The sequence below is a fragment of the Hemicordylus capensis genome, chromosome 1 (genome assembly GCF_027244095.1).
Source record: "Hemicordylus capensis ecotype Gifberg chromosome 1, rHemCap1.1.pri, whole genome shotgun sequence".
NCBI lineage: Eukaryota > Metazoa > Chordata > Lepidosauria > Squamata > Cordylidae > Hemicordylus > Hemicordylus capensis.
In genome coordinates, this window is record NC_069657.1 from 238,000,486 (window position 1) to 238,028,326 (window position 27,841).

Below are 27,841 nucleotides of genomic sequence, written 5' to 3' on the forward strand. Positions count from 1 at the left end.
CTAGTAAATAATATTTAAACTCGTCCTTTACAAAAATGGTAACCTCAGTGTTGACTGGTGATGATTATTGTGAAGATGTGCATACATTTGAAATTTTGCAAGCGGAATTCTTAAATCTTTAAGATAGAAATTCCTACCTGCTTGGTTACATTGTAAGAATGTTGGCATTTCAGTTTACTCTCTCTTTAGAATACAGTTTGCCAGATGCACAAAAGAAACGCTGCTTAACATTCTGCCTTATTTGTTACATGTTTCTCTAAATGCTTCTTTGTAATGCTATATTTGTATAATGTGATTTAAACTTTGTATTTGCCAATGATGGACTTTGTTTTCAAGGTGTTTTAAGAATACTTTCCTGTTTTGCAAACCACTTGAACTGAAAAGTTCTTAAGATCCAATTCCTCATTTGTTATTTTAAAAGACTAAGATGTACTCCCATGTTTTTGCTTTATTCTGCAATGTTTTGGCAGGATGGGTTGAACTTGCATCTCAGTATGGATGAATTGGATTGATTTGTATTGTTGTTATGGGTTTTGGGATAATGGAAATGTCTGACTGCTTTTTTCCAAACTGCTTGAAAATATAACATAATCTATGCACAATATTTAGGTAGAAGATCTGTCAGATGATGTCTATGCTGTACGCCATGCAAAATATGAAGAGAAAGAGAGAGCACGGTGGTCACTGTGGGAACAATGCCGATGGCCCAGAAGGAACAGGCAGGTTGAAATTCAGACTTGTATAAGAATTTTTGATGGTGGCTCCAGGCTTTTTACCCTTAGTAGGTATTGCTTTTCCAAGAATAAATTCTCAAGCTCTGAGTCACATAGAGCTGCTTTTTTAGTTTTGCAAAAGGAAACTTGTGGATTCAGTCCAAAGTTTCATGTGCATTTCAGTGTTTGCACATCAGTCTTCCACATAAACAAGCTTCCCCTTTGACTTCAGCACTAGAGGCAGCAGCACATCAGCACCTGGTTCACTGGCTATTAGACTAACATTATAGATTATGAGCCCTTTGGGGACAGGGAACCATCATTTCTTTTTCTGTGTAAACAACTTTGAGAACTGGTTGGTTGAAAAGTGGTATATAAATATCTGTAATAATACTCACTAGGAAGGCTTTTGATCTGGATCGTGATCCGTTGTAATAATAAGGAAATGGGTTCTGCGCCTGTGCAGGGACCTCGCAGGCTGATTGAATAGCTCCTCATGATGCCCCACCCTGCCTGCATGTGCTGTGCTGAGATCGTTAAAAGTGGCGGTTGGGGCGTCTCCCTCAGTTTCTCTTTGCCCGCCTAAGCATTCAAACCTCGTTGTGATAGCTCCTCGGTGTAAAGTTACTTCTCTGGTTTTGACCTTGGGCTCGGTATATGGATTTGGATTTGGATAACGTTTTGGCATTGTTGGGGAGTTTCTTGTTCTGTGACTGGACTTTGGATTTGGAAAACTGACTTGATTCGCTTGACGATTGGACTTGAAGAATAAAACTGATTGGTGCGATGGAGGCAAAAAAAATCATTCGAGCGCTGTGTAAAGTGCTGGGCTAAGCTCCCTTCCACAGACCTCCATGACGCTTGCTTAATGTGCCTTGGGGAGGAGCATAATACTGCGGCTTGTAAGATTTGCTGCTCTTTTTCTAAGCAAACCCGGCAGAATCGAGTGCTCTGTCTTCGGGCGGCGTTATACAATGACACTCTCCGCCGGCTATTCTGTGGCCAAGTTCGTCTTCATCAGATGCCCCTACAGGGACGAAAAAATCGATGCCGAAAGTTAGACCGGGAGCCCACGGAACCGCGCTCCAGCAGTCTAAAACCGCGGTAGTAGCTCACTCCAAGTCGGGAGATGGTGTGTTTAAGAAACCGTCCGATCTCTCAAAGAAAAAACATAGACATGGGGAACATAAAGCCCCGACGGGAATCAGAGAGAGATTCCAGTGAGGGCGCTGTGCTACCAGCCAGTAAACACTGAACCCCCTCGCCTGCTTCAGTGCAGATTTTCAAAGGCGACTCAGTTGGGTCGGTATCGAGGTCGAGATTGTGAGAGGCATCGATATCTGACCACCAAGGCCAGCCCACGGCATCGACATTGACACCGGTATCGACAATGATCCTGCTGGCATCGACATCGACAGCTGTTGCCTCCTCGACTTTGACAGTGAAACCACCAGCTTCAACATTGACGGCTTCGACATTGATGACTGCAGTGTCGATGTCGAGACAGCTATTAGTGAAACTAGCTTCAACAACGACCGTGACTGCTTCGACATCAACTGCAGCTGCTTCGACATTGGGAAGGACGCCTGTTCAGGTGTCGGCATCGACAACAAGAATCTACCATTTGCTTTCCCCAGCACGCACCCCAATTCAGTTGCCATCAACTCCTGCAACACCTGGGACACAAAAGTGGGTGGCTGAGCCTGCAGTCGCTAGTGGGGGATGTCAAGAGGAGCAGCCTACTTTGCAGGATCTCTTGGACTCAGCAACGAGCACATCATCGGGGTCGACATTCCATGGTTTCCTGAGCACAGGACTGGACATCAAACAGGAGGAGGATGCACCCATGCCCCCACCCAGAACGCCAGCTATTTCACCATTCAGAGTGAAGCACATTCTGGTCCAGCCTGAAGTGAGAACGCCAGTTTCAGCGGTGCCAGGGCAATTAGAGGGACAGGGTGTCTGCTTGCCTCCAACATTACCAGCTCACTCTTGTGGTTTTCGCCGTGCACTTCCAGACGATTATGCAGACTACCTTTGTTGGAAGGCACAACAAGCCCTGCCTGCTGCGTGCAGAGAATTGTGCCAGTGGCCTGCAGAACTCCCTGTTGTGGTCCCCCAGGAACAGCCAGCTCAGTCTCTTGTGCGGGATGTGGTGCCTGCTGTTCTCCTGCCACCGGAAAAGCTGGCTGGGAAGAGGAAGAGGAAATCTAGTTCTCTGCCTCCAGATGAGCCCTCCTCACTGGATGACAGTTCAGCAGAGGATGAGGTGTCAGATGATGGGGATTCAGATGATGTCAGCCGGAGGTCAGATTCTCCATCAGATGTGCCCCTTCGACTTTCAACTTCTCCAACAGAGGAATTGAAAGCTTACCATGCCCTTATAAGAGATATCCCAGAGGCTTTGGGTATGGCTCTCAAATCCCCGGATGCAGATGTTGTGGACCCAGTGTACAATATGATGCGCAAGTCCAAGACTTTCCATCCTGTGGTTCTCACTATGATCCTGGCGATTAGCAAAGCTGCCCAGGCAGCATGGGAGGTCCCCCACGTTTCAACTCCAACGTCTAAGCGGCTAGAAAACCTGTATAGAATCTGTGAGGAAGAAAATGCGTACCTTTTGCGTCATCTGATTCCCAATTCGTTGGTCATGGACTGCGCTACGACATCACGAGGTGGTTGCTGCCACATGACACCTGGAGATAAGGAGGAATGGAAAATAGATGTAATAGGAAGGAAGATCTATAGCACTGCTTGCCTGGCAATAAGAAGTGCTAATTACGTGGCGTACATGGCGCGCTATAATCACCTGTTATGGGATTTCCTCTTTCAGGAGTCTACGTCCATGTCGCCTGAGGAATTCCAATGGAAATTCAATGAAATCTTTGTGAAGACTACGGCAGTGACATGGCAGCAGTTAAGCACCTTTAAACACTTGGCTGAGATTGAGTCACGCACGATGGTCACGGTGGTGAGCATGCGGCAGCATGCTTGGCTACATTCCACATCCCTGCAACAAGATATGAGGGAAAGGGTGGAAGGCCTTGCGTTTGATGGAAAAGGACTTTTCCATGATGACACGGACACAACAATGGAATCACTAAAGAAGTCAAAATTCACGGCATGTACCTTCATGGCATCTTTGGCTGCGGCAGGAACTTCATCAAAGGGCTGCTTTTATTCTCTCCAGAAGCCCTACAGGTATCAAGAAAAGAGAGAATACCAAAGGCAGTACAGACCCTATCAACGTTCTAAGGGATTTGGCCAGAAATCAAAAGGGAATGTAGCTCGCCAAAATAAGGACAATGCAAAACAATGTTTGATGGGATTGTCCATCCACTGTACACACCTTCACTGAGCTATGCTCACAGCATTGGCTTAGTACCATCCAAAGCCACCAGTCATTCCAGGACCCCTACCATCGGTCCTGTAGTTGCCAGGAATACCATCAAACTGGCAAGCCATGCCCAAGCATGGCACAATATAACATCAGATCGCTGGGTCCTTTGCATTGTTCAAGCAGGTTATGCGATAGAGTTCAAAGCAAAACTGCCATTTTGAGGCATACGATTCACCACAGCCTTGGCGGTGCTCCAAGAGGAAGTGAAAGTGTTACTGGAAAAGCAAGCGATAGTTCCAGTGCAGTGGACGGACAGGCTATTGGGCTATTACTCCCGGTACTTCCAGATTCCAAAGAAAGATGGCAGAATCAGGGCAGTTATGGACTTTAGGGGCCTCAATTACTATATCATGACCTGAAAATTCAGAATGACGACACTGCAGACTATTCTTCCCTTCTTGGCGCAGGGGATGTGGGCAGCGACATTGGACCTGCAGGATGCCTACTTCCACATGGGCATCCAAGAAAACCATCGCAAATATCTCAGGTTCAAAGTGGGAGAACAGATCTACCAATATACGGTTCTACCTTTCGGTCTCTCGATGGTGCCGAGGGTGTTCACCAAAGTAGTGGCAGTAGTGGTGATGGTCTCTCCGTACTTAGATGATTGGCTTGTCAGCCCCGACAAAGAGCTGCTAGTCGAACAGATCCAGCTAATGGTCCGCTTGCTCGAAGACTTAGGGTTCAATATTGATTGGAAAAAGTCAAACCTCACCCCTGTGAAACGGTTGTACTTCATAGGTGCAGTCTTAGACTTGGGAAAGCAGCGCACGTATTTGCCACAGGAACGCATTGAGCAGATACACACACTTATACAACAGTTTATGAACAAGCCACTGCAGCCAGCAGTACAGATTCAGAGGCTTCTGAGTCTGATGGCCTCCTCACCACAACAGTCCACTACACGCACCTGCACATGCGCACATTGCAGCATTGGTATCTTCGTAACTTCCAGCTCAATGTGGACAGCCAGAGCATGCGTTTGGAAATGTCACAGATAGTGTTAAAGAGCTTCTGCTGGTGGATGGAGCGGGACAATCTGACTCAAGGTGTCCCATTCACACCTTTGGCCCTGACCTGTTGGGTTACAACAGATGCATCACTGACAGGATGGGGGGCTCATTGCACAGGCCATTGTGTCCAGGGAACTTGGACGCAACCCCAAGCCCGCCAGCATATCAACTACTTGGAATTGAGGGCAGTGTTCCTGGCACTGAAAGCATTCGAGCTGATGCTCCAAGGGACGGTTGTGCAAGTGAAGTTGGACAACACAACGGCAGTTGCCTAGATCAATCGGCAGGGAGGAACGGTCTCCATATCACTCTGTGTCCTTGCTCAGAAGATATGGGAATGGTGCGTACAACATGTCGTCTATTCTATGGCACTCCTTATAAGGGGTGTGGACAATCAGCTGACTGACAACCTCAGCCGAGTGGCCAATTGCAACCAGAGGCACAAGTGGGAGATAAAAAGTTCTTACCTCATAGAGGTGTTTGGCAGATGGGGAGTCCCGTCAACGCATGCCAACAGAAAGTGTCCCAACTACTGCTCTTGTGCGGGCATAGGGCAGGGGTCCCTGGGGTATGCGTTCCAACACTCTTTGAGTGTGGGGCTGCTATACTTGTTCCTGCCATTGCCAATAATAGGACGGGCTTTAGTGCAAATTATGAGGGACAGAGCAACCTGCATTCTCCTGATGCCATGGTGGCCACGCCAGCCATGGTTCACTCCACTTCTGCAATTGACACAAGGGAACTTCCACAGGTTCCTGCAAGCACCGGACCTCTTGCAAAGGGAGGAAGGAACAGTTCTACATCCCGAGGTCCAGACCCTAAGAATGACAGCATGGAGGATAGGGTATTGAAGGACATCCTGTTGAACAGTAGGTGCCTGACAATGCGGCAGAATTACACAAGCAAATGGAAGCACTTTATGATCAATATGAAGGACGGGGGTACAGGCCTTTACACGCTAGTCCACAACAAGTCCTTCTGTACCTAACCTCCCTGAAATTAAGAGGCCTGGCTAATGTGTCAATCAAAGTGCATTTGGCAGCCATTTCGGCAGGGCACAAAGGATGGGATGGGACTACGATGTTTTCCAATCCTGAGTGCAAACGTTTCATGAAAGGGCTTAATAATATGTATCTGCCGGTGCGGAAACCGATAGAATGGAGCTTGTCTTTGGTGTTGTCGACGATAACTGAACATCCTTTTGAGCTGTTGGCAATGGTGCCCATTAGGCTTATCACGCTAAAAACTGCTTTCCTGGTAGCAATCATGTCAGCGAAGCGCTTGAGCGAGTTGACGGCACTCCAGGTGGATAAGCCTTTTACCCGATTCTTTCCCCACAAAGTGGTCATGCAGCTAGATCCACGTTTCCGAACATAGATAGTGATTGACTTCCATTTGAATCAGGAGATAGTCCTGCCCACTTTTTTCCAAGACAAAGAAAAAACGAAGTTCATGGAATCAAGGAGAGCAAAAAAAACCCGTGAACAAAAAATAGAAAATAAAAAATGGCTGAACAGACATTAAACACACTGAAAAACAGTCAAACTGATATAAAATATGTAACAAAGATTGCCTTTATGAAATTGCCAAAGTCACCTAGCCAAATGTGGACACACAAGACAGGCGTGTCACCAAAATGATGGTAAACTGACACCTTATCCAATTGTGGTCAAACCACATGAATTGCCAGCCCACAATGAAAACATCTTATAACACATACAAAAATGACCAAATTCAAAGTAAAAATGCAACATACAAAACCAATAAATATACAGAACAACAAATACGAAAATTGGAGAACTAATAAGTAATATGTAGGTATCCAGGCAAAATCCAAGATGCCTTCAGGATAAGGAATCGTAATGAGTACATGCAGTTCAAGTCATGAGTCCTTGATTCAGAAAAAAGAAAGTGACATGCTCTGCAAAGACTGTTTCATAAAGGCGATCTTTGTTACATATTTTATATCAGTTTGACTGTTTTTCAGTGTGTTTAGAGTCTGTTCAGCCACTTTTTTCTAAGAGCCTGAGATGCCCTTGGAGGTGGTGCCTCACTCATTGGATGTGAGAAGGGCCCTTCTGTTTTACCTGCAGAGGACCCACGGAATAAGGAAAACCAGGAAGCTCTTTGTGGGATACAAGGGCAAGTGCAAGGGCCGCCTAATTTCTCGCCAGCACCTAGCGCATTGGTTAGTGGAGCTGATATTCCTGGCATATAAGTGTCAGGGGGTTGTGCCTCCCAAGACAGTGCGTGCACACTCAACCAGGGCATATGCGACGTCGGCAGCGGCCCACCTATCGGACATCAAGATGTCAGATATCTGCATGGCAGCCACATGGTCCTCTCAACAGCTGTTCATCAAACATTATGCAATAGATTTGAGGATGGCTCAGGAGGCAAATTTAGGAAGAAATGTTTTGAAGAGGGTGTTCGCGTGAGCTTAGAGTCGACTGCACCCACCTCCAAGAGGAAAAGCTAGCTAATCACCCATTTCCTTATGATTACAACGGATCACGATCCAGATAAACAGGTTGCTTACCTGTAACTCATGATCTGGAAGTTACCCATTGTAGTCATAAGCCCCGCCTGAACCATCCTCGCTGCAGTCCTTGATAGCGGAAAAGAACATCAGAATTGAACTTGCGGATCGTCACCATGGGCAGTCTGCGAGAAACTGAGGGAGAGACGCCCCAACCTCCACTTTTAACAATCTCAGCACAGGCGGGGCAGGGCGTCATGAGGAGGCGGGGCAGGGCTTCCACTTTTAACAATCTCACATGCAGGCGGGACAGGGCGTCATGAGGAGCTATTCAATCAGCCCGTGAGGTCCCTGCGCCGGCACAGAACCCATTTCCTTATGACTACAACGGATCACTTCCAGATCATGAGTTACAGGTAAGCAACCTGTTTTTCATAGAGGAGCTATGTGTGTTAGACTTGGATTGAATTGTGTTTTCTTATGTGTAGACAGAACACACACACAGTTCTGCTGTCACTTAATTATTTTAACCTTCAAGTTGCTTTTTGTCATGTTTTGTACAGTTGAAGCTATACAGCCAGTACAATTTCAGTTTTAAATAAAATAGACATCAGAGTGTGGACAAATGGTTGTCAGAATGCCAAACTAAAGCGGAGATTGTTTATCATTTAGCTAACTCCTAAATACAGTAGCCTACAGGAGCTTAACTAACTTGACATAAATACATTTTTAAACAACTGTTTATTTGTGACAGCTTGTAAATAAAGAGTTAACTAATAAGAATGTTCAAAGTTTTATTTCTAGGAGGGATTGTCCAAATACATTTTAAACTGTATTTCCAATGTTTGAGTTTGTCCTATACTTCTTTTTTAAAAATGTTTTGATGTTGCAAGAGTTCACATATTATCTGTTGATGTTGTGGACAAACATGTTGTGGAAAACTCCCATTCACTTCAGATTGTTGTTTGTCTCTTAGTATGTACCTGCAAAAGCATGACCAGCTATACCAAAATTATTTCTCTGTGGTCTGTGAGTGTTTAATAGAATCCTGAAAATATCCACTTAAATTTTTACAGTACATATTTAGCTCGTATAGTTGCAAAATTTAAAAAATAATAAAGCTGATTAACAACTAAAATTAATTGTTGGGCCTTTTGAACTCTTAATATTCTACAAGTCCATGTCCTATTCTAAATTTAAGAACAAACCACTCTGCAATAAGGTGTCATCTTGCAGCAGTGACACTTGCCAAATGTGTACATATATCCCAGATAGGAAATTCATGACCAGGGCTCTGCAATCCTCGGCAAGCATAGGAATAGTGCAGAATTTGGTGGATGCAAAAGGTAACATATTGTTTCCATTCTGGGGGGGGGGGGAGCCTCTTTCTGGCCTATATGATGTTGTGGTAGGCTTGATTGTGTGAACTGGCAATGTCAAATATCCAAAGCGAGAAGGGAGCTCTGTAGGATTTCCAGTGGTCAGAGGATAGAGTTAAGGGACTTGCATTGTTCCTTATCCCTCAGCAGCCCAAATTGTATGCAAATATATGTAAAAATCTTTTTAAATTTTCATACAGTTCTACTTTGTTACCCATGAATCCAGCATCCATGGTTTTGCGTGGCTGGGGAACTGACACCCGACCTCAGCATACGTGGGGGTGGGGGTGGTTTTAAATCTGCATACCATGGTCAGGGGGTGGCTGTTTTCTCGTGAAAAATCGTGGAATGATGGCAAAATTCAGACTTCCGGGCAGCACTGCTGGACTATACTGGAGGCCCACAGAGCATGGTAGGGCACTTTATCTAGAGTTTTTTGCCCATTTTCAGGCCTCCAGGAACCTAACACCAGCAATCCCATAGACTTTAATGAGTCAGTATTTGCGGTCTTGCTATTCTGTTTGAGAATGGAACTCCCGCGAATACCAAGATCCACCTGTCAGGTCAAGCATTTTACAGGTCAAGCATTAAATTTCTTGGGTTTTTAATGCTTCTATTTCTTTAGTGTATTTGAATCAGAATCATTTTATTTGCAGCCATAAGCCAAACAAAATTAAAATTATTGACTGTTACCAGGCATATAGAGAGAGCATAAAATAACTAAAAGATACACAATCGGTCTCATAAAACACCATGACGAGAGGTCAGTTTCATAGCCCCATATAAAAATTTAGCAACCAGTTTGGTAATACTCCCATTAACTGACTCATCTATATATATATAATTCTCCTGGGTGTGCCTTGGAATGTGAGTCCCAGCACCCAGCTGATTGGCTGGGTGGCAGATGGGCCTGACTGGCTGAGGCGCACCCAGGAAGATTGGTTGCCGTGGCAGCGGCAGGCCCAACCCAGCCGCAGAGGCAAGGCCCAAGGCGGGGGGGACTGGGGGGGCAGAAGTGGCAGTGGGGAGGAGAGGCGGCTGGGCCTGGAAGTGGAGACTGGGGCAGAAGGTGGGGGGGGGAGGTAACCGCTGGCCCCAAAGAGTGCACAGATGCTCTGTGCGGGGTCAGCTAGTTTTATCTTAATTTATGTCTCGCTGATGTCAATGAGATTATTACCAAACTGGTTGCTAGAGTGTATTTGAATTTGTGTGTGTTTTTAATTGTAATGTTTTGTGAACCTCATTATATATACTACACTCCATCTCAGATCTATAACTTACAGAGCATTACTCCTATTTCTTTAATATATAGGGGTTGAAAAGTATGCTTCTAGAATATACTTCAGTAGAATGTATTTTTTCGAATACTTTGTGTTTTTCATACTACTAATACCAGAAAATAAAGCGTTTGAAACCTTTACCCTACAACAAGGTTATATAGTCAGAATCTAAAGAACTGTGGATCTAGTTCTCAGTACGCTTTTAGAGTTGCTTTTCTCCAAAAACTCCTACATTCCACATGGGAATCTGTTTTTGAACTGGAAGGAGTGCAATTCAAAGGCAGTTATGAGATGTAGGAGGGGCAGCAGTTCAAAGAAAACAATTCTAAAGAAGCTCACTGGCTAGTGCAAGGGTTCTTATATAAGCCTAAGGTGCTCTTTGTATCCTGACCTATGAAAATAAAGCCGACACAATCAAATGCCATTATATGGTATTTTAAAATGAAAGGCCTTAACGTGTGTTTGGCTCCTGACACTTCTTTAAAAATATATTATTTACAAATAATTATGTATCATGCAGATTTGATCATATAAGCACTGTTACTTCTGTCCAGAAGTATTATGCTGAATTAACAATATTAAAATTCTATTTAAAATATACCACAGATATTTCTCACACAACTTTAGCTAGCATTTTAAAATTAGTTTAAGATCTTGTGCCAATTGCTTTTTGTGTTAGTAATAAATATCAAGCAAAGATTAAGTAGTGCAGATGGGAGGCTTCTGTAATGCTCCACACTACAATCAAGAGCATAGATATTAACATAAGAAGAGCCCTGCTAGATCAGGCCCAAGGCCCATCTAGTCCTGCATCCTGTTTCGCACAGTGGCCCACCAGATGCCGCTGAAAGCCACAGGCAAGAGTTGAGGGCATGCCCTCCGTCCTGCTGTTACTCCCCTGTTGATAGACCTCTCCTCCATGAAGTTATCCAAACGCCTCTTAAAGCCATCCAGGTTGTTGGCTGTCACCACATCTTGTGGCAGAGAATTGCACAAATTGATTGTGTTGTATGAAAAAGTACCTCCGTTTGTTGGTCCTAGATTTCCTGGCAATCAATTTCATGGGATGACCCGAAGTTCTATTGTTATGTGAAAGGGAGAAGAATTTCTCTCTATTCACTTTCTCCACCCCATGCATGATTTTATAGACCTCTATCATGTCTCCCCACAGTCGTCTTTTTTCTAAACTAAAAAGTCCCAGGTGTTGTAGCCTTGCCTCATAAGAAAGGTGCTCTAGGCCCCTGATCATCTTGGTTGCCTTCTTCTGCACCTTTTCCAGTTCTACAATGTCCTTTTTTAGATGTGGTGACCAGAATTGTGTGCAGTACTCCAGGTGTGGCTGCACCATAGTTTTGTATAAGGGCATTATAATATTGGCTGTTTTATTTTCAATCCCCTTCCTAATGATCCCTAGCTTGGAATTGGCCTTTTTCACAGCTGCTGCACATTGAGTCAACACTTTCTGTCCTCCCTGACCCCAAGATCCCTCTCCTGGTCCGTCACCGACAGCTGAGATCCCATCATTGTATATTCTTAAATACAATAGGAACCTTGATGCTGGTTTTCTAAAGACATCCTTCAATATTTTGAATTGTATTTTAGAATGTTAAGAAATTCTAATTTATCCACCTTAAAGTATGCTAGCATCTTATTTTCCATCAAATTATTTCAGTTTAGAAGAAATTGGAGTTTTATTTTGTTTCCTTATAGATCATATAGCAGAAGTTCTGAGGGACAAGATCCAGCACTAAAACAAAAACAAGGCAACTCTGATTTCACGCTCAGTTTTTCCAAAAACACCACTGATGTAACTTCAGAAATATACAGAAATCTATGCTTGAGGGCATTACAGTCTTCAGAAGAAAACCAAGAAGTACAGGTAAAAAAGAAACATTTAAGTCAAGAGCTGGGTTGTTAACCCTTGACAAGAAAAGGTCTCCCTTGACATTAGCAGGAACCAACAACTGTATTCCTTTACATTTTTGCTCAGCTGTCTTGCATTGTAGTTTAATTGGCAAAATACTTCTGGCTTTCACCTTGTGAATTTTTTTAAAAAGTATGTTTATGTTTGATATATCAAAAGACCCTCAAGACACGCCTGTTTTCTCAGGCTTTTAACTGAAATTAATTTTAAACTGTTTTTATCCTTGAAATTGTTTTTATTCTGTGAAATTGTTTTGTCTTTACTTTGTTTTATATTTTTTGTGTTTTAAATTGTGTATAGTGCCTAGAGTTATACCTATCAGGTGGTATATAAATATGATAGATAAAATACCTTTATTTAGCTCTGTTGTGTTACATGTCAGTCAGTACAGGGGTTGGTGTGGTATAGCAGCTAAGCATATAAGTTGTAGAATCTCTGGATAAAACTTTGCTTCAGCTAGAAATTCAATAAGAGGCATTAGACCAGCCTCTTGTGTTCATTTTCATTCCCCTTTCATCTAAAATTATTGGCCTGTTTTATGCTATTGTAGGGATTACTGACAGGTTATGTGAAGCACTTCAGTTTTAATTATCAGAATTATTGCGGACAATTCATTTCAAAGATTTTGAACAAGGTGTACTGTGTTCAAAAAGCTTTTTTTCTACCAAATGGTATTTGGAACTTGTTACTGTAAGGAATGAAACTATTGACCATTTTCTACTAGTAAATTGTTAAAGCTGAACCCCTTTCTTATTCTCTCTTTCAGTCTCTTCTGTGGGAACATCGCATTTTTCCACTAAAAGAGAAAGAAGCAGAAGCTTTAATTTGCCATGATCAGGTAACAGCTCAGCAAGAAAATTCAAATATGGCCATCCACAGTGCCTTTGACTGTACTTCATATACTGCTTTCAGTTTGCCAAACAATAACCAGCCACAAAGGAAAAGCTCTGTTGATGAACTGGAAGATTGCAACCAAGCCTGTTTGGGAATTGACAGCACAAGAAAACAGAGGTGACAGTAAAGAATGTAGTTCATTTAGAGAGCTGACCAGGGTGAAGGAATGTGTAAGGTAACACCTTTTTCATATTCATACAAGCAGTAACAGCTTGACTCATAATATGTACACTTAAAACTAGGGATGTGCAAATTGATTTGTTTCTTGAATCTAGCAGATTCAGGTGATTTGGAGAGAGAACAAATTGCCCTTGTGGTCCCATTGGCTAGATTCGGGTCCAAATCAAATTGTGCCAGATTTGATTTGATTCTATTTGAGATTCGGGTTTTTCCTATTAATTCCCCCACATTCCCAGATTTCATTTTTTTTAAAAAAGCTAAGCTCTAGCCCTTGTAGAAGTGGAGTTATGGAGCAAAATGTGCAGCCACTATTTTTCAAGTGTTTGGATTCTTTGGTGAATAACAACTTTTCCTCAATGAAGCCCTATGAGGATTCATTACACACTTTCATTTCTTCTATTCATTTTGACTGTCTTTGGACAGTTCAAACTGTCATGTGACAATTACTTCCTCCCATCTGCAAGATTCTAGGAATTTTTTCAAGTGTTTAGACTCTATGGTGTCTAATAATCTTTCCTCATAATGAGTCCCTATGAGGATTCATTACACACCAGAGTCTAAACACCTCCATTTCTAAAATATAAACTGAGTAGTATCCAGTGGCTTGCAGGTTGTGGGGTAGTTGGCACATGGGATGCCACTAATTCCCCACCCCCACCCACAAAGGTCAAAGGGTCAAAATGAACCGAAGAAATGAAGGTGTGTAATGAAGACACCAAAGAATCTAAGCACTTCAAAAATTCCTAAAAAATAAACTGAGTACCCCAGTGTGTGTGTGTGTGTGTGTGTGTGTGTGTGTGTGTGTGCATGCGTGGAGGGGTGGTGTTTGGCACATGGCAGTTGAGAGTTGACACTGTCCAATGACAGTCAAAATGAACTGCATGCAGTGAATGAAATGAAAGTGCGATGAATCTTCATAGGGATTCATTATGAGGAACAGTTATTATACACCAAAGAATCCAAACACTTGAAAAATAGTGGGGACCTACTCACCACCTAAATTTGGTGCTCCTAGGACCTTTATAAGTGGTCCAAATCAATCCAAATTCAAATCAAATAGAATCAAATCCAAATTGAATCTGGGGAGATTTGCAGCGACAGATTTGGATACAAAACAAATCAGGGGTGATTCAATTTGGGCACAAATCAAAGAAATTGATTTGTGCACATCCCTACTTAAAACATACACATTTTGTCTTTGGCAGGCAGGCTAAGAACTCAAGGGCAGTGTTTTTATCTGAGCCACAAGAATGCTTTCAAGCTGGAAGTTTTAATATTCCCTTGGTCAAGAAGGGATACTCTTAAACTGTAACCACCAGGTGCTGCCACAACTTGAAAAACTGAACGGATGTCTATTCAAAGTGTATGTATGGTTGCAGTGCATAATTCCCCCCCCCCCACTTGAAAATGCAATAGTTTTAACTGAATGCACAGAAAAGCTACCTGATAAAGCTGTTGCGCGTGTATGTGGCTGACACAAGCATACTGTCCCTTTTTAAGGAAAGGTCTTTGCCAATTCAACCATTTGTAAATTTGATGACATAATGTATGGTGTAGAAGAGAGAGCCCAAAAGCTTTACATGAAGGTAAAGAAAAATCAATTTAAATAATTGATTTTCTGTATTTCATAATAGATCTGTTATTTCTGAGTACAAGGAATGAAAGGGAGTAAGAAATCTGAACACTACAGTAGTGGAACATTTGCCATTTTTTACCATGACACATTTGAACTCCTCTTCCTAACTTTATACAGACTTGAATTCTGTACTTCGTTAGAGTTGAGTAGATTCAGTATTCTTGCAATAATCAATTAAAGTTTTATTAAACTTTAAGACTGCAGGTGAGATGGCAGTGTTTAGTTATAAAGGAAAATAGTTATTTTCATATTCAAGTGACAAAATAAGAGTGTTGCAGAATGTAATCTGCATCCTCCAGCTGATGGTATACACAAAATATGATAAAGGCTTGCCACCCACATTCAGTGAAGCCAATTCAATATGGCGCTGCACTTCAATATGGCGCTGCACTTCTATGGAAGAGGGTAGTGCTTCTGTGAGGAACAGTTGAAGGCATCACTGTTAAACACACTTCAGTGTTGTGTCCAGAACTTAAGCTACATTAGGTAGATGGCCCACTTTTAGATGGGTGCTATCTAGACTAGTTAGTCATGACTAAATCCCATTGAAACTAACTTAGTCTGGATGCTGCCCTGTGTCTTTTTTCTCCCTCCCTCATTTTTCTTCTTTCCAAAATGGACTGGAAGTACACTGGATATTGTAAAAATGTTCAGTTGCATTTCAACACTACAGCCTATGTTAGATTGTAGTTCACTGCAAATTTTTGGTTTTAACTTTTTAAAACATTTTTGTCCAGAGAATTAAATTACATTTTAATCTTGCTGATACAGCAGTTTGCAGTGCAAGGTTTTAAAATTAAAAGTTATTTCTGTACACTACAGTGTGATGTTGATGGATTGAGATGCCTGACAGAGTTGAACCATGTAAAAACAGTGCACCTTTAGGAGCTCAGACTTTGGATATGAATACCAAAAATCATGATTATGGTAGGATTGTTGGCATGGCACCAGAAGGTTACGTAAAGTATAATGGACTATGGGAGGGATAATCTTACCCTCTGGTCTCTTCTCCTGTTCTTCCAGGGCCTAGGCACTTGTAGCCATGTGAGAGCAACTGTAGCTCCATGACTAAAAAGTGGCAGCTCTTTCCTGTGTTGCTCTTCAAAACGATTTAAGCAATTTGGTTGTTGCAAGAGAGAGATCCCTTTATACATGTCAGACTGATGGAATGAATATCTTTGGATCCTATGTATCCTGCTTCCACAAACTTGGACCGGTATTTCAACTAGCCAACGTCAGATTTGAAATTTCCTGGCTTTAGCATCTGTCTCCCAACTCTTTTCTAATGTTTAAATTGCAACACCATCATAAAGTTAGTGCACTCAGGACCCGGCCAGAATGCATGAGGCTCAAAATTGTGTATGTGTGTAAATAAAGGACATTTGGTTCACTCTAGGGTCTTGCCAAATCCAACTTCATTTGATCTCTAAACTAAAGCGAGGGCTTCTCCAGAACTGCTGTTAAGATGTGAACATTTTCAAAGCCACTGACCCTGACCAGGTTTCTCTATGGTTATATAATCTGAAAAGCACATTCGCGTTGTCTTGAACTCTGCTTTAAAATGAGCGGCTTACATAGTGCACAAGGGGATGTGGGCAGCCTGAGCACCACCTACACTGGGAGGAGGCTGTGCCCCAGGGTGGTGGTGGTGGCAGCAGCAGCACTCGGTCAGGCTGTGCTGCATGCCATGTTGCTCGTCTCCAGTGGGCAACTCCATGCACAGAGGCCTCATCACCCCAAGCTCTGCTGCACAGCCTCTTCAGTTGTTTACAGATGTGCAGGGACAGATACTCAAGCCGCCAACATCCCTTTGCATAGTACGTAAGCCAGTTTCTGTTAGGCAAGGCAGATGTTATTTAACGGTGTCTTCTGTTCACCCAGTTACTCCTCTCTGAGGTGACAAACTCTGGCACATGCTGCATTTGCCAGCTTTGGGTAGACTATACGACATGTCCCATCTGTACCTTGAAACCTCTGACTAATGTTACTGCTACTGGCTGACATATCCATCCAAGATGGACGCATTAATGGCTGCTTCTGTGCCAGCCAAGAGCCCATCCATGCAGCTTCTGAAGGCAGAGGCTGTGCCCCTCAGGAGTGGTGTGGTTTAGCTTCGGAGACAAAGAGCAGCCTCCACTGGAGAAGCAACAAGTGCACATCCTGCTTGGCTGGGCAGCTCACTGCACAGCATGTTTCAAAATCTTCAAAAATCTGTCCTCAGGTTATTCTAGATTCTCCCTTCAGAGTTTCATCATGGATTATATTAGCCTGACATACAGGCAGTGGGCTTTTAAAGCACTGCACCTTCTCACTCCCCATGTGCAAGTTAGGATGTAGGCACATGAGGGCCTAAAGCACCAGCTCCATTGCATAGAGGGGGAGGTTAGAGCCCTTACTCTAGACATCTCGGCTTGTGTGGAAGTCAGTCAACAGAGAGGAGACTACCTCAGGAGATGCCCAACATGGTTGGGAGCAGTAAAAACTCTTCCTCAGGCAACTGATGCAGTTCTTCCAAAAAAATAAAGCCACTAGAACTTTATCTTCCACACCGTTTGTTTCTGCAGTTGGTGCCTTCCATTAGTGCAGGGGTTCCCAACCTGCGGTACTCCAGACATTGCTGAACTACAACTCCCATCATCCCCTCCCACAATAAATTGTAGCTGGGATGAGGGGAATTGTAGTTCAGTAACATCTGGAGTAACATAGGTTGGGACCTTTGCTCGTTTCAAAATACGGCCCCTTCAAAATTACTTCTGAGGAGGAATTCAGCCTAATGAAAGAGACTAATGTCAAACACATTAAAGGAAGACGTAGAAATCTCATGTTTGCCAAAACTTTTATTTTCATAATGAAGTTATCAGCTTGAGGTTGCATGTCATATTTAGCTCTAGACGATATTCTCTTGAGTAGGAGGGAGGTTCTGTTTCCCATTCAAAGAGTGCTTGCTTAACTAGCAGATGACAAGGTAGTAAAAAATTCTCGTTACTATCAGCATAACTGAATTTCTGGAATACAGAAGTGCTGTAAAACTTTTGTAATAGTTAATGGCACATGCAAGATATACTGCATATTGAGTGCACATTAAATCTCTCTTACAGGTTTTCAAAATTGTAATGTGTTTACTGAAGTACCTTCAATTTCTGACATATTAAAACCAAAGAGCAGTCAAAATGGTGGCATTTTAGAAATTCCATGTATTTGCAAATGATTCTATTTCCATATTGAGCTTCAAAAGCAAACTGCCTGCTCCTTTATTCTCTTTTCCATTATTATATCTGTCAAGGTTATCAAAGCCAGTCATTTTAAAGACTCTTCAATCTCACGTGTTTATTTTCAAGCATTTAAGATTTAAGGAATGAACCAATTTAAATGTTTAATATAGCATATTTGTCTTCCACGGCAAGCTGCTTTGTACAATCAAGTATCTGTGTATTACAAACCTGCCTCCAGAAGTCAAGGGATAATGCTGGAGCAGAACTTTTCCAGGTTGGCAAGACAAATCATTTTGTATACTGCTGCTTCTTTGCATGGAGGAATGAATCTTCAGTACTGCAGTCTTGTCTTAGCAGCAACACCATTCCATAATGGTTATCCCACCCACCCACAGACAAGAAAGCAGCTTGCAGTCTTCCTCTGAGAGTAACTTGGTTTCACCGATCAAGAGAACGCTTCTGGGCAGCTTCACAACACACATTCCTCAGAAGGTTGATCACTGCTCTGGGGTCATCGCTTTTCATTATCGCACTGCCAGACACAATCATATTTGCCCCTGCCTGAAACAGGATAAAGCTTGTTATATTTAACAGGAAGAGGACTGTATGTTGTGCATCTACAGCATTCCATCAGTTTTTATAACATGCTTCATATTCGTCTTGGTCTCCCTTCTACCTTTAAGCCTCTTCTCTCTGTCCTAATTATTGCTGCTTAATGCTTCCCTTGTCGTCCTCTAAAGCTTCTTGTATTTGTTTATTTTTCCTCTACACACACACACCCCTCCCTGGTTCAACCTAAGGTTACCTTTTCTATCTGCGACTTCCCTTCCTTATCTCTGAATTTGCCTTCTACTTGACAACTGACTCTCTCCCTCTGTTTTTACATTCAAGCACCTCCTTAACAAGTATCTGTTCCCCTGGCTTATCCCAGCTGACACTCTCCCCTTTTACTTTTCCATTCCTTCCTGTAAGCAGTCTTGTATTTTATTCTTAGTTTGTAAATCTGAAGACTACGGGTGTGCCCAGGAGGTGGGGGCTCCACACTTATTTTTCTTATCCCTCTGGGGGAGTTGTCAGAAGTGGGGGGGTAGGGTTAGAGCGGCCGATTTCTGTAATAAGGGAAGCCAGCGGGGGGAGCGGTAACCTCTGCAGACAAACAACTCCCCCAGAGGGGTAAGTGTTAAAAAAAATTACATTTAAAATTAAAAAGCATTGCAACCCGGAGGTGGGGAGTCAAGTTCGACCCTGAACAATCAAACCGAACCAGTTCAATGTCAAGCCTGTTTGTACATACCTACTGAAGACCCTTCTGTTTTAGTTGTATACAATGCTTAAAAACAAAGCGCTTTATTATTGTAATATAACAAAACAAACATCATAATAATAACAATTCCACAGGTTTTCATAAACATTTCTAAATGCTGCTTGCTACAATATAAGTAGCAGCAATCCTGGTCCAATTTCCCCAAGCCAGGCTTTGAAACTAATCTCAGAGGCTTGTTAAAACAAATCTTCAAGAAGCAAATTTTACAAGCCCTTGGCTTAAAACCTTGGCAGAGGAGACTTGCCAGTTTCTTCACCCTTTATTTAATGTAATGGAGCATCAAATTATAATGCTTGTACATAGGAACATAGGAAGCTGCCATATACTGAGTCAGACCCTCGGTCCATCTAACTCAGTATTGTCTTCACAGACTAGTAGCGGCTTCTCCAAGGTTGCAGGCAGGAATCTCTCCCAGCCCTATCCTGGAGATGCCAGGGAGGGAACCTGGAAGCTTCTGCATGCAAAGATGCAGCTGCTCTTCCTAAGGCAGCCCCATCTCTGTACTGTATAAATATTTGAAGCCCGAAGCACCTGGAAAACTAGTTACACAACTGCTTTTTGCATCTTACCTCTGCACATTTATGAATGGTGTCAGGCCCTACACCACCATCTACTTCAATATCCAAGGAAGGAAACTGTGTTCTCAGCCAATGAATCTAGTCAGAGCAGAAAAACATTACCAAGTCATACAAGCTGCAGTGTAAGTATGCAAAAAATGGACATGAAATTTCAGTATAAACTTTCTGAACTCAATTTTTTTTAAGTTCCCATGACCCTGCCACATGCACTATTGCTCTACCACAAACAATAAAAAGTGTCAAACATACCTTTGGCATCATATCTTCCATGAACTTCTGTCCACCAAATCCAGGTTCCACTGTCATAACTAAAGCCATGTCTATCTGATTGGCCCAAGGTGCTAGATATTCTACTGTAGTTCCTGGCTTGATGGCCAAACCAACCTACCAAAGAGGAACACAACATGGCTGCACATTAAAAGAACCTCCCTTTTGGTTAGAACTGAGCTTTTTACAAGGCAAATAAGAACACGAGCTTCAAAGTAATTCCCATTGTCACCAGGATATTCCCTGCACTGAAGATGGTGGGGGGAGTGGGTCACCAAAGTGGGAAACATTTCTTGCAACAAGTGCTCTTAGGTAACACTTGCTCAAGCTCATCAAAACCTGCAAGCACTGACCTTACTTTTCCAGGAAGGTAGTAAGTGCTTCCAGTAAGTACTCTTACTAAAAAGGTAACATGCCCCTTTTCCAGTTGTTGCATCCCAAGAGTACAAACACTGCTTCAGCTGCAGTTGCATCATTAGGACACATGGATAATAAAGGTGACGACAGAATGACAGCTGTGCGCTCTGTACAGCTGTATTCCCAAACCAATGTGAGGACATTCTAGGAGAAAGGCAAAGTGGCCCTGTGGGCAAGAGCACAACACTAGGAGCATAGGCAGCTGCCATATACTGAGTCAGACCATTGGTCCACCTAGATCAGTATTGCCCCTACACAGACTGGCAGCAGCTTCTCCAAGGTTGCAGGCAGGAATCTCTCTCAGCCCTGTCTTGGAGATGCCAGGGAGGGAGGGGAATCTCTTAGCAGTGCTCACCATCAAGTTTCCCATTCATATGCAGCTGGGGCAGGCCCTGCTTAGCTAAGGGGACAAGTCATGTTTCCTACCTCAAGACCAGCTCTCCTCCTCAGAGCAGAAGCAACTGCCAATTGGACAAACTCTTAAGCTATAATGGTCAATCTACTCTTTATGGTAGTAATTCCCAAGGAGTATGCTGCCAAACTTCCTAGGGTATTGCAGGAAATTAAAGGCTCCTGCCAGCCCAACATACACAGTCACAGAACAGGCTCTCCCCTGTGCTGCTTATCTGCCTTGCCTCCTCCTAAAGAGTCTCCTTTGACCTCATCTCTGCATTTGCGTCCTCCAATCCGGAATACCTAGAACTGTGACTCACATGTAAACAGAGGGAGTGTGCTCTGCTGGGTGTAGGCACTCTTACAATGTCAAAGTACACTGCAGATTAACTATTCAGTGGCAAAAGATATACAGGAATTTACAAAGGACAGTAAAATAACGGCAGCAGTTGCACAGGTTTTTGTAATGAAACATCTGCAGTTTCTGCTCACCTTCATCCCATTCTCCCTGATATCTTTAATGAGTGCCCCTGGATTGTCTGTGGCTTCTATGTGAAAGGTATATTGGTTAGCACCTGCTACAGCCATTGGTTTCACCCACTGCTCTGGCTTGGCAACCATCATGTGCATATCTGGAAAGAACCAATTAGACCAGAAACATGAATGAAAGGCACTGCATTTACTTTGCCACTACCTCATGAAGACATTCATACAATTAAAAAGCTTGGTAGACAGTCCCAGGATCTAGAATGAAGTCAGGAGCTGTGTCTGGGTGGCAGAAGAGACAGTTTGCCCTACTACCTTTATAGCTGAGCAGTATTTTTTGATCCCTTTAACAATCACGGAGTTAATTCCACACGATCTACACAATCCTAGTAGCTCAGAGTTGTGCTTAAGCAGGAAGGGGACAAAGCAACAATATATCCCAGGTCTGCCATTAATATTAATGGCCAACATGAATGATCTGTATTGGGACTGCTGCAGATGCACAGGCAACCCGATGCTGTTACAAATGAGTGGTTGCACAAGGGACGCTACTGCTGCCGCCATACCCACCGCGGCAAATGGGGATAAGTGCAGTAGCGCTGCTTGCCCAACTGTTCCTTAACAGCGCCAGGACTGCCTGCGCATCCACAGCAGCTCTGATACTTAGGTGCTGGAATGCTGAATATCATGTCAGACAATGTTCTGATCTTACAGAAGATTTGGGTGAACTGGCTTCTGAAAGTTGATGCTGGTGGCTAAGATTTTGAAAAAGAATGTCCACTCTGCTGCCTAAGAACCAACTGGGAGCAGGCAAGTGATTAAAATATGTGATCATGTATTTTAAATTTTAAATATGTTAAAATATCTATTAGACTGTTTAATAGGACATAAACATTAAATAATACAGTTAATAGCTTACCAAAGAAGGGCGGTTGACCCAGCTGCTTCCGAAGGCTCTCTACGACAGGATGGCCAAAAGTGATGTTTGGGACAAAATGTCTACCCAATTGGGAAAAAAATAACTATTAAGATTCCTACTGAATGAATGTTTGGAAGAACTGGGCTCTGTTACAAATGCCAATCAAGTTCAAGTCTGAAGTAGCTTCTGGTTGTGCCTTTGTAGGGCTGCAGGAAAATTTTAGAAGTCTCCCAGTTCAGTATCACAGATTAGCGAGATGTCTGCCATGACAGACATGAGAGTCTGCTGAGGGATGCGCTGTCTGTGCTCACTTGTGTGCATATATACAAATATACGCACAGATATCAGGGCTTGACAAATCTCAGGTGCCAGGGAGCCTGCCTGGCACCTAGACTAGGATATTGAAACAGTTATTTAATCAAATCTTTGTCTCAGTGTGCCTTGTTTCTGTTCTACGTATAGTACTTTTATAAGTGATAAAGAGAAGCCCATTGACCCTTCCCTCCCCAATGTCTGTCATTAAGTCCAGTAATTTTATCAAGTGCCCATTGTCTGGCTCCTAGATCCAAACAGAATTTGTCAAGGCCTGGATATATGTTCACACTGCACCACTCTGAATATTTCAACACACTTTAGCTACAAACCTACACACAGTTAGGCTGCCTCGCATCCCATCAACTTCAGTAAGATTTTAAATTGTGTGCAGGACTGAAGCGTTCCCAAACTCCAACAGGACCTACAATTCTCCCTGCATCCAGGAATTTGGTTATGTGATGCAAACCAGACCAGTAGGACTGCTTTTGTACAACTTGGAAGTCTGTTTCCAAAAAGGAACCAGCCAAAAAAAACAAAACACCCCAATAATAAAGCTTGTTTGAGAATAAGGGTCACATTGTAGTCCTGTTCTTCCCTTCCCCACATTCAGTCAATGTATGACTGAACAGTGAAGTTGAAATCTACATCCTTGGTCCTACCCCCTGCACATCCACTAACCTGGCACCAAATATTCAGGGGGAGATTAAAATCTGCTAACTTGGCAAAGAGGCACCTTTTAACGTGGTGGTTCTCTTTATTTAGCAGGGAGAGAGTAACTGGCCCTATCCACCTCCCAGCACAGTACCTCCACTGACTGTTGCTGGTGTCTGTCTATGTTACCTTTTAGATTGTGAGCCCTTTGGGGACAGGGATCCATCTTATTTATTTGTTATTTCTCTGTGTAAACTGCCCTGAGCCATTTGTGGAAGGGCAGTATAGAAATTGAATGAATAAATAAAATTGAGTTCTATGTGCCTAAGTTCTTCCACACAACTGGGAGCCCTTCACATACAGCAATACACGTTCTCATCTTCCACCAAATATTCAGAGTTCAGGACCAGGGGGCAAGATCCTGCTCCCCAATCACCCATTGATTAAACAGGTACAAGGGAAGGTGAGAAGACAGCTCCGTTTTCAGATGAAACTCTGAGGTGTCATCAAAAGGACCGAAAAAGTGTGAGGGGCTGTATGAAGCTTAAATATATGCACTAAGAAGTGCATTTGATGAAGCATATTCCACCATTATAGTTCAGTACATGTTATTAACAACTAATACAAATCATGTATAGCGAAAACTGTAGTAGTTTATTGAAATGTAACATTTTTGAAACATGGAAAGTGTCTGCAGTCTAACCAAAGTGTAAGAGGAAAGAATTAATTAGTAGAGATGTACACGGAATTGACGATGGCCAGTTCGACAGCAGCGTGGTAGCTTTAAGGCGCGGGCAGGGTGCCGCATGTCTCCTGCCAGTGGTGTCTTTAAAATGGCTGGCACAGGGCAGCTGTGTACCTTCTTGCCACCCCAGCCATGGTAATATCGGAAGTGGCCATTATGCTGACCGGGGCAGCAAGGAGGTACACAACCGCCCCACACCAGCAATTTTAAGGACAGCGCAGGCAAGGGAAATGCAGCAGGCGGTGGGGAAGAACACCCTCCCCGCACCTTAAAGACACTACACACACACACACACCTTCGAACTGGCTTGAACGCCGGTCTTTCAAACCAGTTTGGCAGTCTGGGAATAGACTACTGAACCGGTTCTTGCACATCCCTATTAATTAGCTCTTCACTCAGTCCAATACAAGTGTGCAATACTTGACTGGAATGGCAATACTAATATTGTGCATGAGTATAAAGGGGAAACCAATCTTTCAAGATACGTGCCATGAAGCCACCACCACCACCCAGGATATATAAGAGTAACTGGCTCTATCCACCCCCAACACAGTATCTCCAGTGACACTGGTGTCTATCTTATGTTTCTTTTTAGATTGTGAGCCCTTTGGGGACAGGGAGCCATCTTATTTATTTATTATTGCTCTGTGTAAACCACCCTGAGCCATTTTTTGGAAGGGCGGTATAGAAATCGAATAAATAACACCACCAATAATAATAATATATAAAAGTATTACTAGACACCAACATCATTCCCGAGGGATGCAAGCAACCAAGTTACCACTACACCAATGAGAAGCCCACAGACATGCAGCTGGGAAGTGCCATTCTAATAGTCTGCTAGGCACATGCTTGGGTGAGGGGTGCAGGGCGAGAAGAGTACTCGCCTATGCTTCATTCCACACTAGGTACATGTGGAATGTATCTAGTTGACATATACCAGGTATGTGCCTGGCATATAACTACGTACTAAAACTAAACACACTCAAACATTAGAACAGGGCCTTTTTTTTTTTTTTAATTGCACTATGCAAGCCAGTGAGCCACCTAATGGCACAGTGTGGAAATGGCTTGACTAGCAAGCCAGAGGTTGCTGGTTTGAATCCCCGCTAGGATGTTTCCAGACTATGGGAAACACCTATATCAGGCAGCTGCGAACTAGGAAGATCCTGACAGGCATAATCTCATACTGCATGGGAGGAGGCAATGGTAAACCCCTCCTGCATTCCACCAAAGACAACCACAGGGCTCTGTGGTCGCCAGGAGTCGACACCAACTCGTTGGCACACTTTACCTTTATGTAAGCCAGCATTTCCTTTTCTCTGAATAATTACAACCACAAATAAGCTCAGAGTAGAGCAAGAAACAAACGAAGGGGCGAGTCAGGGGCATAACTACTATTAAGCAAGGGGAGGCGGCTGCCTGGGGGCCCCTACACCTCAAGGGGTCCCCCAGAGACAAGTCACATGACTATATATTGTGAAATGTGTGTATCAGCGAGGGGCCCATTTAAAAATTTTGTCTCTGGGCCCACTCCAGCCTTGTTACACCCCTGGGGTGAGTGTATACACATGCATGTACTGGGCATGGGGGAGCAGTATTACTAAGGCAACAGTGTTTTCTGGAGGTAGCAGTCATTGTAATATCTGCATTAAATGCCAGGGCTGACGATAAGCCCGGAATCAGAATGGTACTTGAAATGCAAGCTCAATAACAAGCTTTTTTCAGAGTAAAAACAAAGTCCTGCAGTCCCTTAAAAAGTGATTTATTGTGGCATACATAATGCAGCTCTTTCATTCAGCCCATTTAGTGCTATGTCCTGCTGCTTACAGTTGGATAGAAAGATATATGCCTGTTTGTATCTGGGCAAGTTTCTTCCTAGGACACAAGAGGGATCTGCAGCTCATGTGGCCCATCAGCGCTTATGCCATAACAAAGACATTGTTGTGGAAGGTGCCTCCAGACTTCTCGTCTGTTGTGGCAGGACGAGCATCCATGGCCACCCCTTTTGGGCACTTTACGGGGTTCTCTCTCTTTCTCTCTAATAGGGGTGAGTCCGAACCGGTCCGGCAGCCATTCTAAGGAATGGCCGAACTGCCGGACCGGTTCGGCCCTGGCTGGTTCGGGTCCGGGTGGGGGGTATAACTTTAAGGGCGGGAGGGCTTTCTTACCCCTCCCGCCTCTTCGCCCCCTCCAGCGCCCGTATTTAACTGAATAATGGGGCACTGGAAACCAGCCGCCGCCACCGCCCCCCCCGAGCAGATTTACATACAAAAGTACCCATAGTAGCCCGCCCGCCAGCCAGCCCTCCCTCCCTCCCAGCTGCCCGCCCGCCCGCCCCCTTACCCAAAGCTTCAGGAGGAAACGAGAGGAGCTACCGAACAGAGCTCCTCTCGTTAGGAAGGCCTCCAGCAGACTGAAGGCGCTTTGCGCGCGTGCGCGCGCCGAAAAGGACGCCAATCGCCGGAGGCCCGGTCTACCCGCCGGGAAAAGGCCGGGTAGACCGGGCCTCCGGCGATCGGCGTCCTTTTCGGCGCGCGCATGTGCACGCGCGCAAAGCGCCTTCAGTCTGCTGGAGGCCTTCCTAACGAGAGGAGCTCTGTTCGGTAGCTCCTCTCGTTTCCTCCTGAAGCTTTGGGTAAGGGGGCGGGCGGGCGGGCGGGCAGCTGGGAGGGAGGGAGGGCTGGCTGGGAGGGAGGGAGGGCTGGCTGGCGGGCGGGCTACTATGGGTACTTTTGTATGTAAATCTGCTCGGGGGGGGGCGGCGGCGGCTGGTTTCCAGCGCCCCGTTATTCAGTTAAATACGGGCGCTGGAGGGGGTGAAGAGGCAGGAGGGGTAAGAAAGCCCTCCCGCCCTAAAAGAAAGGGCCCCCCTTCGGTGCCGGTCCGGACCGTGCACATCTCTACTCTCTAACAAGATCTGGGGGTGGGGGTGTCACTACAGAGACGCCCAGAAAGAAAGCCGACAAGGGCCGACGGCGGCTCTTAATTCTGACCGGAAGGCCGCGCGTGACTCGTGCCTGTCTATTTTACGGCTTCCACGGGTTTTGCTGTCGTGACCAAGAGGCCGTGTGAAAGACGGACCTCACGGAAGCGCCGCCACCTCCCCGGACCCCGCCCCAGGGGGGGAAGGAGGGCTGCCGAGCGCGCTTCGGCGGAGTTACCCGTCCATTACATCCAGGTGCAGATAGTCCGCCCCACAGTCCATCATGCGGCTGCATTCGGCACCCAGCGCTGCCAGGTCGCTGTTGAGGATAGACGGACCTATCCGACACCCGGACGCCATGGCCGACCGTGCCCGAGACCCCGCCGTCTCCTCGAGCCGGAAACGGCCGCGTCACGTGCTAATTCTAGTCCGCAGCAGAGCCGGAATAAGTCACCGTAGCGTAGCCTGATGGGAAATGTAGTTCTTGTGGTCCTCCCACCCTCTGGCTTGAAGTGAGACGCGAACGACGTCCTCCATCAGGCAGCAAAACGGGAAGACCAGGAGATGGGAGAAAGAGCGGGGCTTACAGTTTACGAAAGAGCGAGGTGGGCGCGCCCTTAGGTCACCTCATGTGGCGGGTGGAGCTCGATTGGCTGCCTGGCTGATGGACGGAAGGATGCCTAGCCAATAGGATTCAGCGTCTTCCGGTG

At 44.4% G+C, this 27,841-nt stretch overlaps 2 protein-coding genes across 18 annotated transcripts in view; one reads left to right on the forward strand and one right to left on the reverse strand.

The window, feature by feature from the left end:
* Positions 1 to 16,293, forward strand: part of KANSL1L (KAT8 regulatory NSL complex subunit 1 like) — a 108,101-nt gene extending 91,808 nt beyond the window's left edge. For 8 of the 12 annotated variants that reach the window (XM_053283413.1, XM_053283417.1, XM_053283416.1 and 5 more), the window contains 4 exons: positions 610 to 719; positions 11,975 to 12,143; positions 12,955 to 13,199; positions 14,468 to 16,293. In XM_053283413.1, coding sequence (XP_053139388.1) covers positions 610 to 719; positions 11,975 to 12,143; positions 12,955 to 13,199; positions 14,468 to 14,567 — 624 coding nt within the window. In that variant the 3' untranslated portion in view covers positions 14,568 to 16,293. Of the gene's footprint in view, positions 1 to 609; positions 720 to 11,974; positions 12,144 to 12,954; positions 13,258 to 14,467 lie in introns of all 12 variants that reach the window. The other 4 variants (XR_008313044.1, XR_008313046.1, XR_008313045.1 and 1 more) reach the window with 4 other exon arrangements.
* A 1,424-nt stretch (positions 16,294 to 17,717) lies between these two features.
* Positions 17,718 to 27,710, reverse strand: LOC128339461 (ribulose-phosphate 3-epimerase). 6 transcript variants are annotated; one of them, XM_053283422.1, is made up of 6 exons: positions 27,586 to 27,710; positions 22,495 to 22,574; positions 21,582 to 21,721; positions 20,262 to 20,396; positions 20,004 to 20,090; positions 17,718 to 18,671 (listed from the first exon to the last, which is right to left on the reverse strand). In XM_053283422.1, the coding sequence occupies exons 1-6, from the start codon at positions 27,666 to 27,668 to the stop codon at positions 18,549 to 18,551; spliced, it is 648 nt and encodes a 215-aa protein (XP_053139397.1). In that variant the 5' UTR covers positions 27,669 to 27,710; the 3' UTR covers positions 17,718 to 18,548. The 6 variants fall into 6 exon arrangements, with proteins under 6 accessions (XP_053139397.1, XP_053139395.1, XP_053139399.1 ...); XM_053283420.1 differs by lacking the exon at positions 27,586 to 27,710 and adding an exon at positions 27,370 to 27,558; XM_053283424.1 differs by lacking the exon at positions 27,586 to 27,710 and adding an exon at positions 27,381 to 27,519.
* Between the last annotated feature and the right edge of the window lie 131 nt (positions 27,711 to 27,841).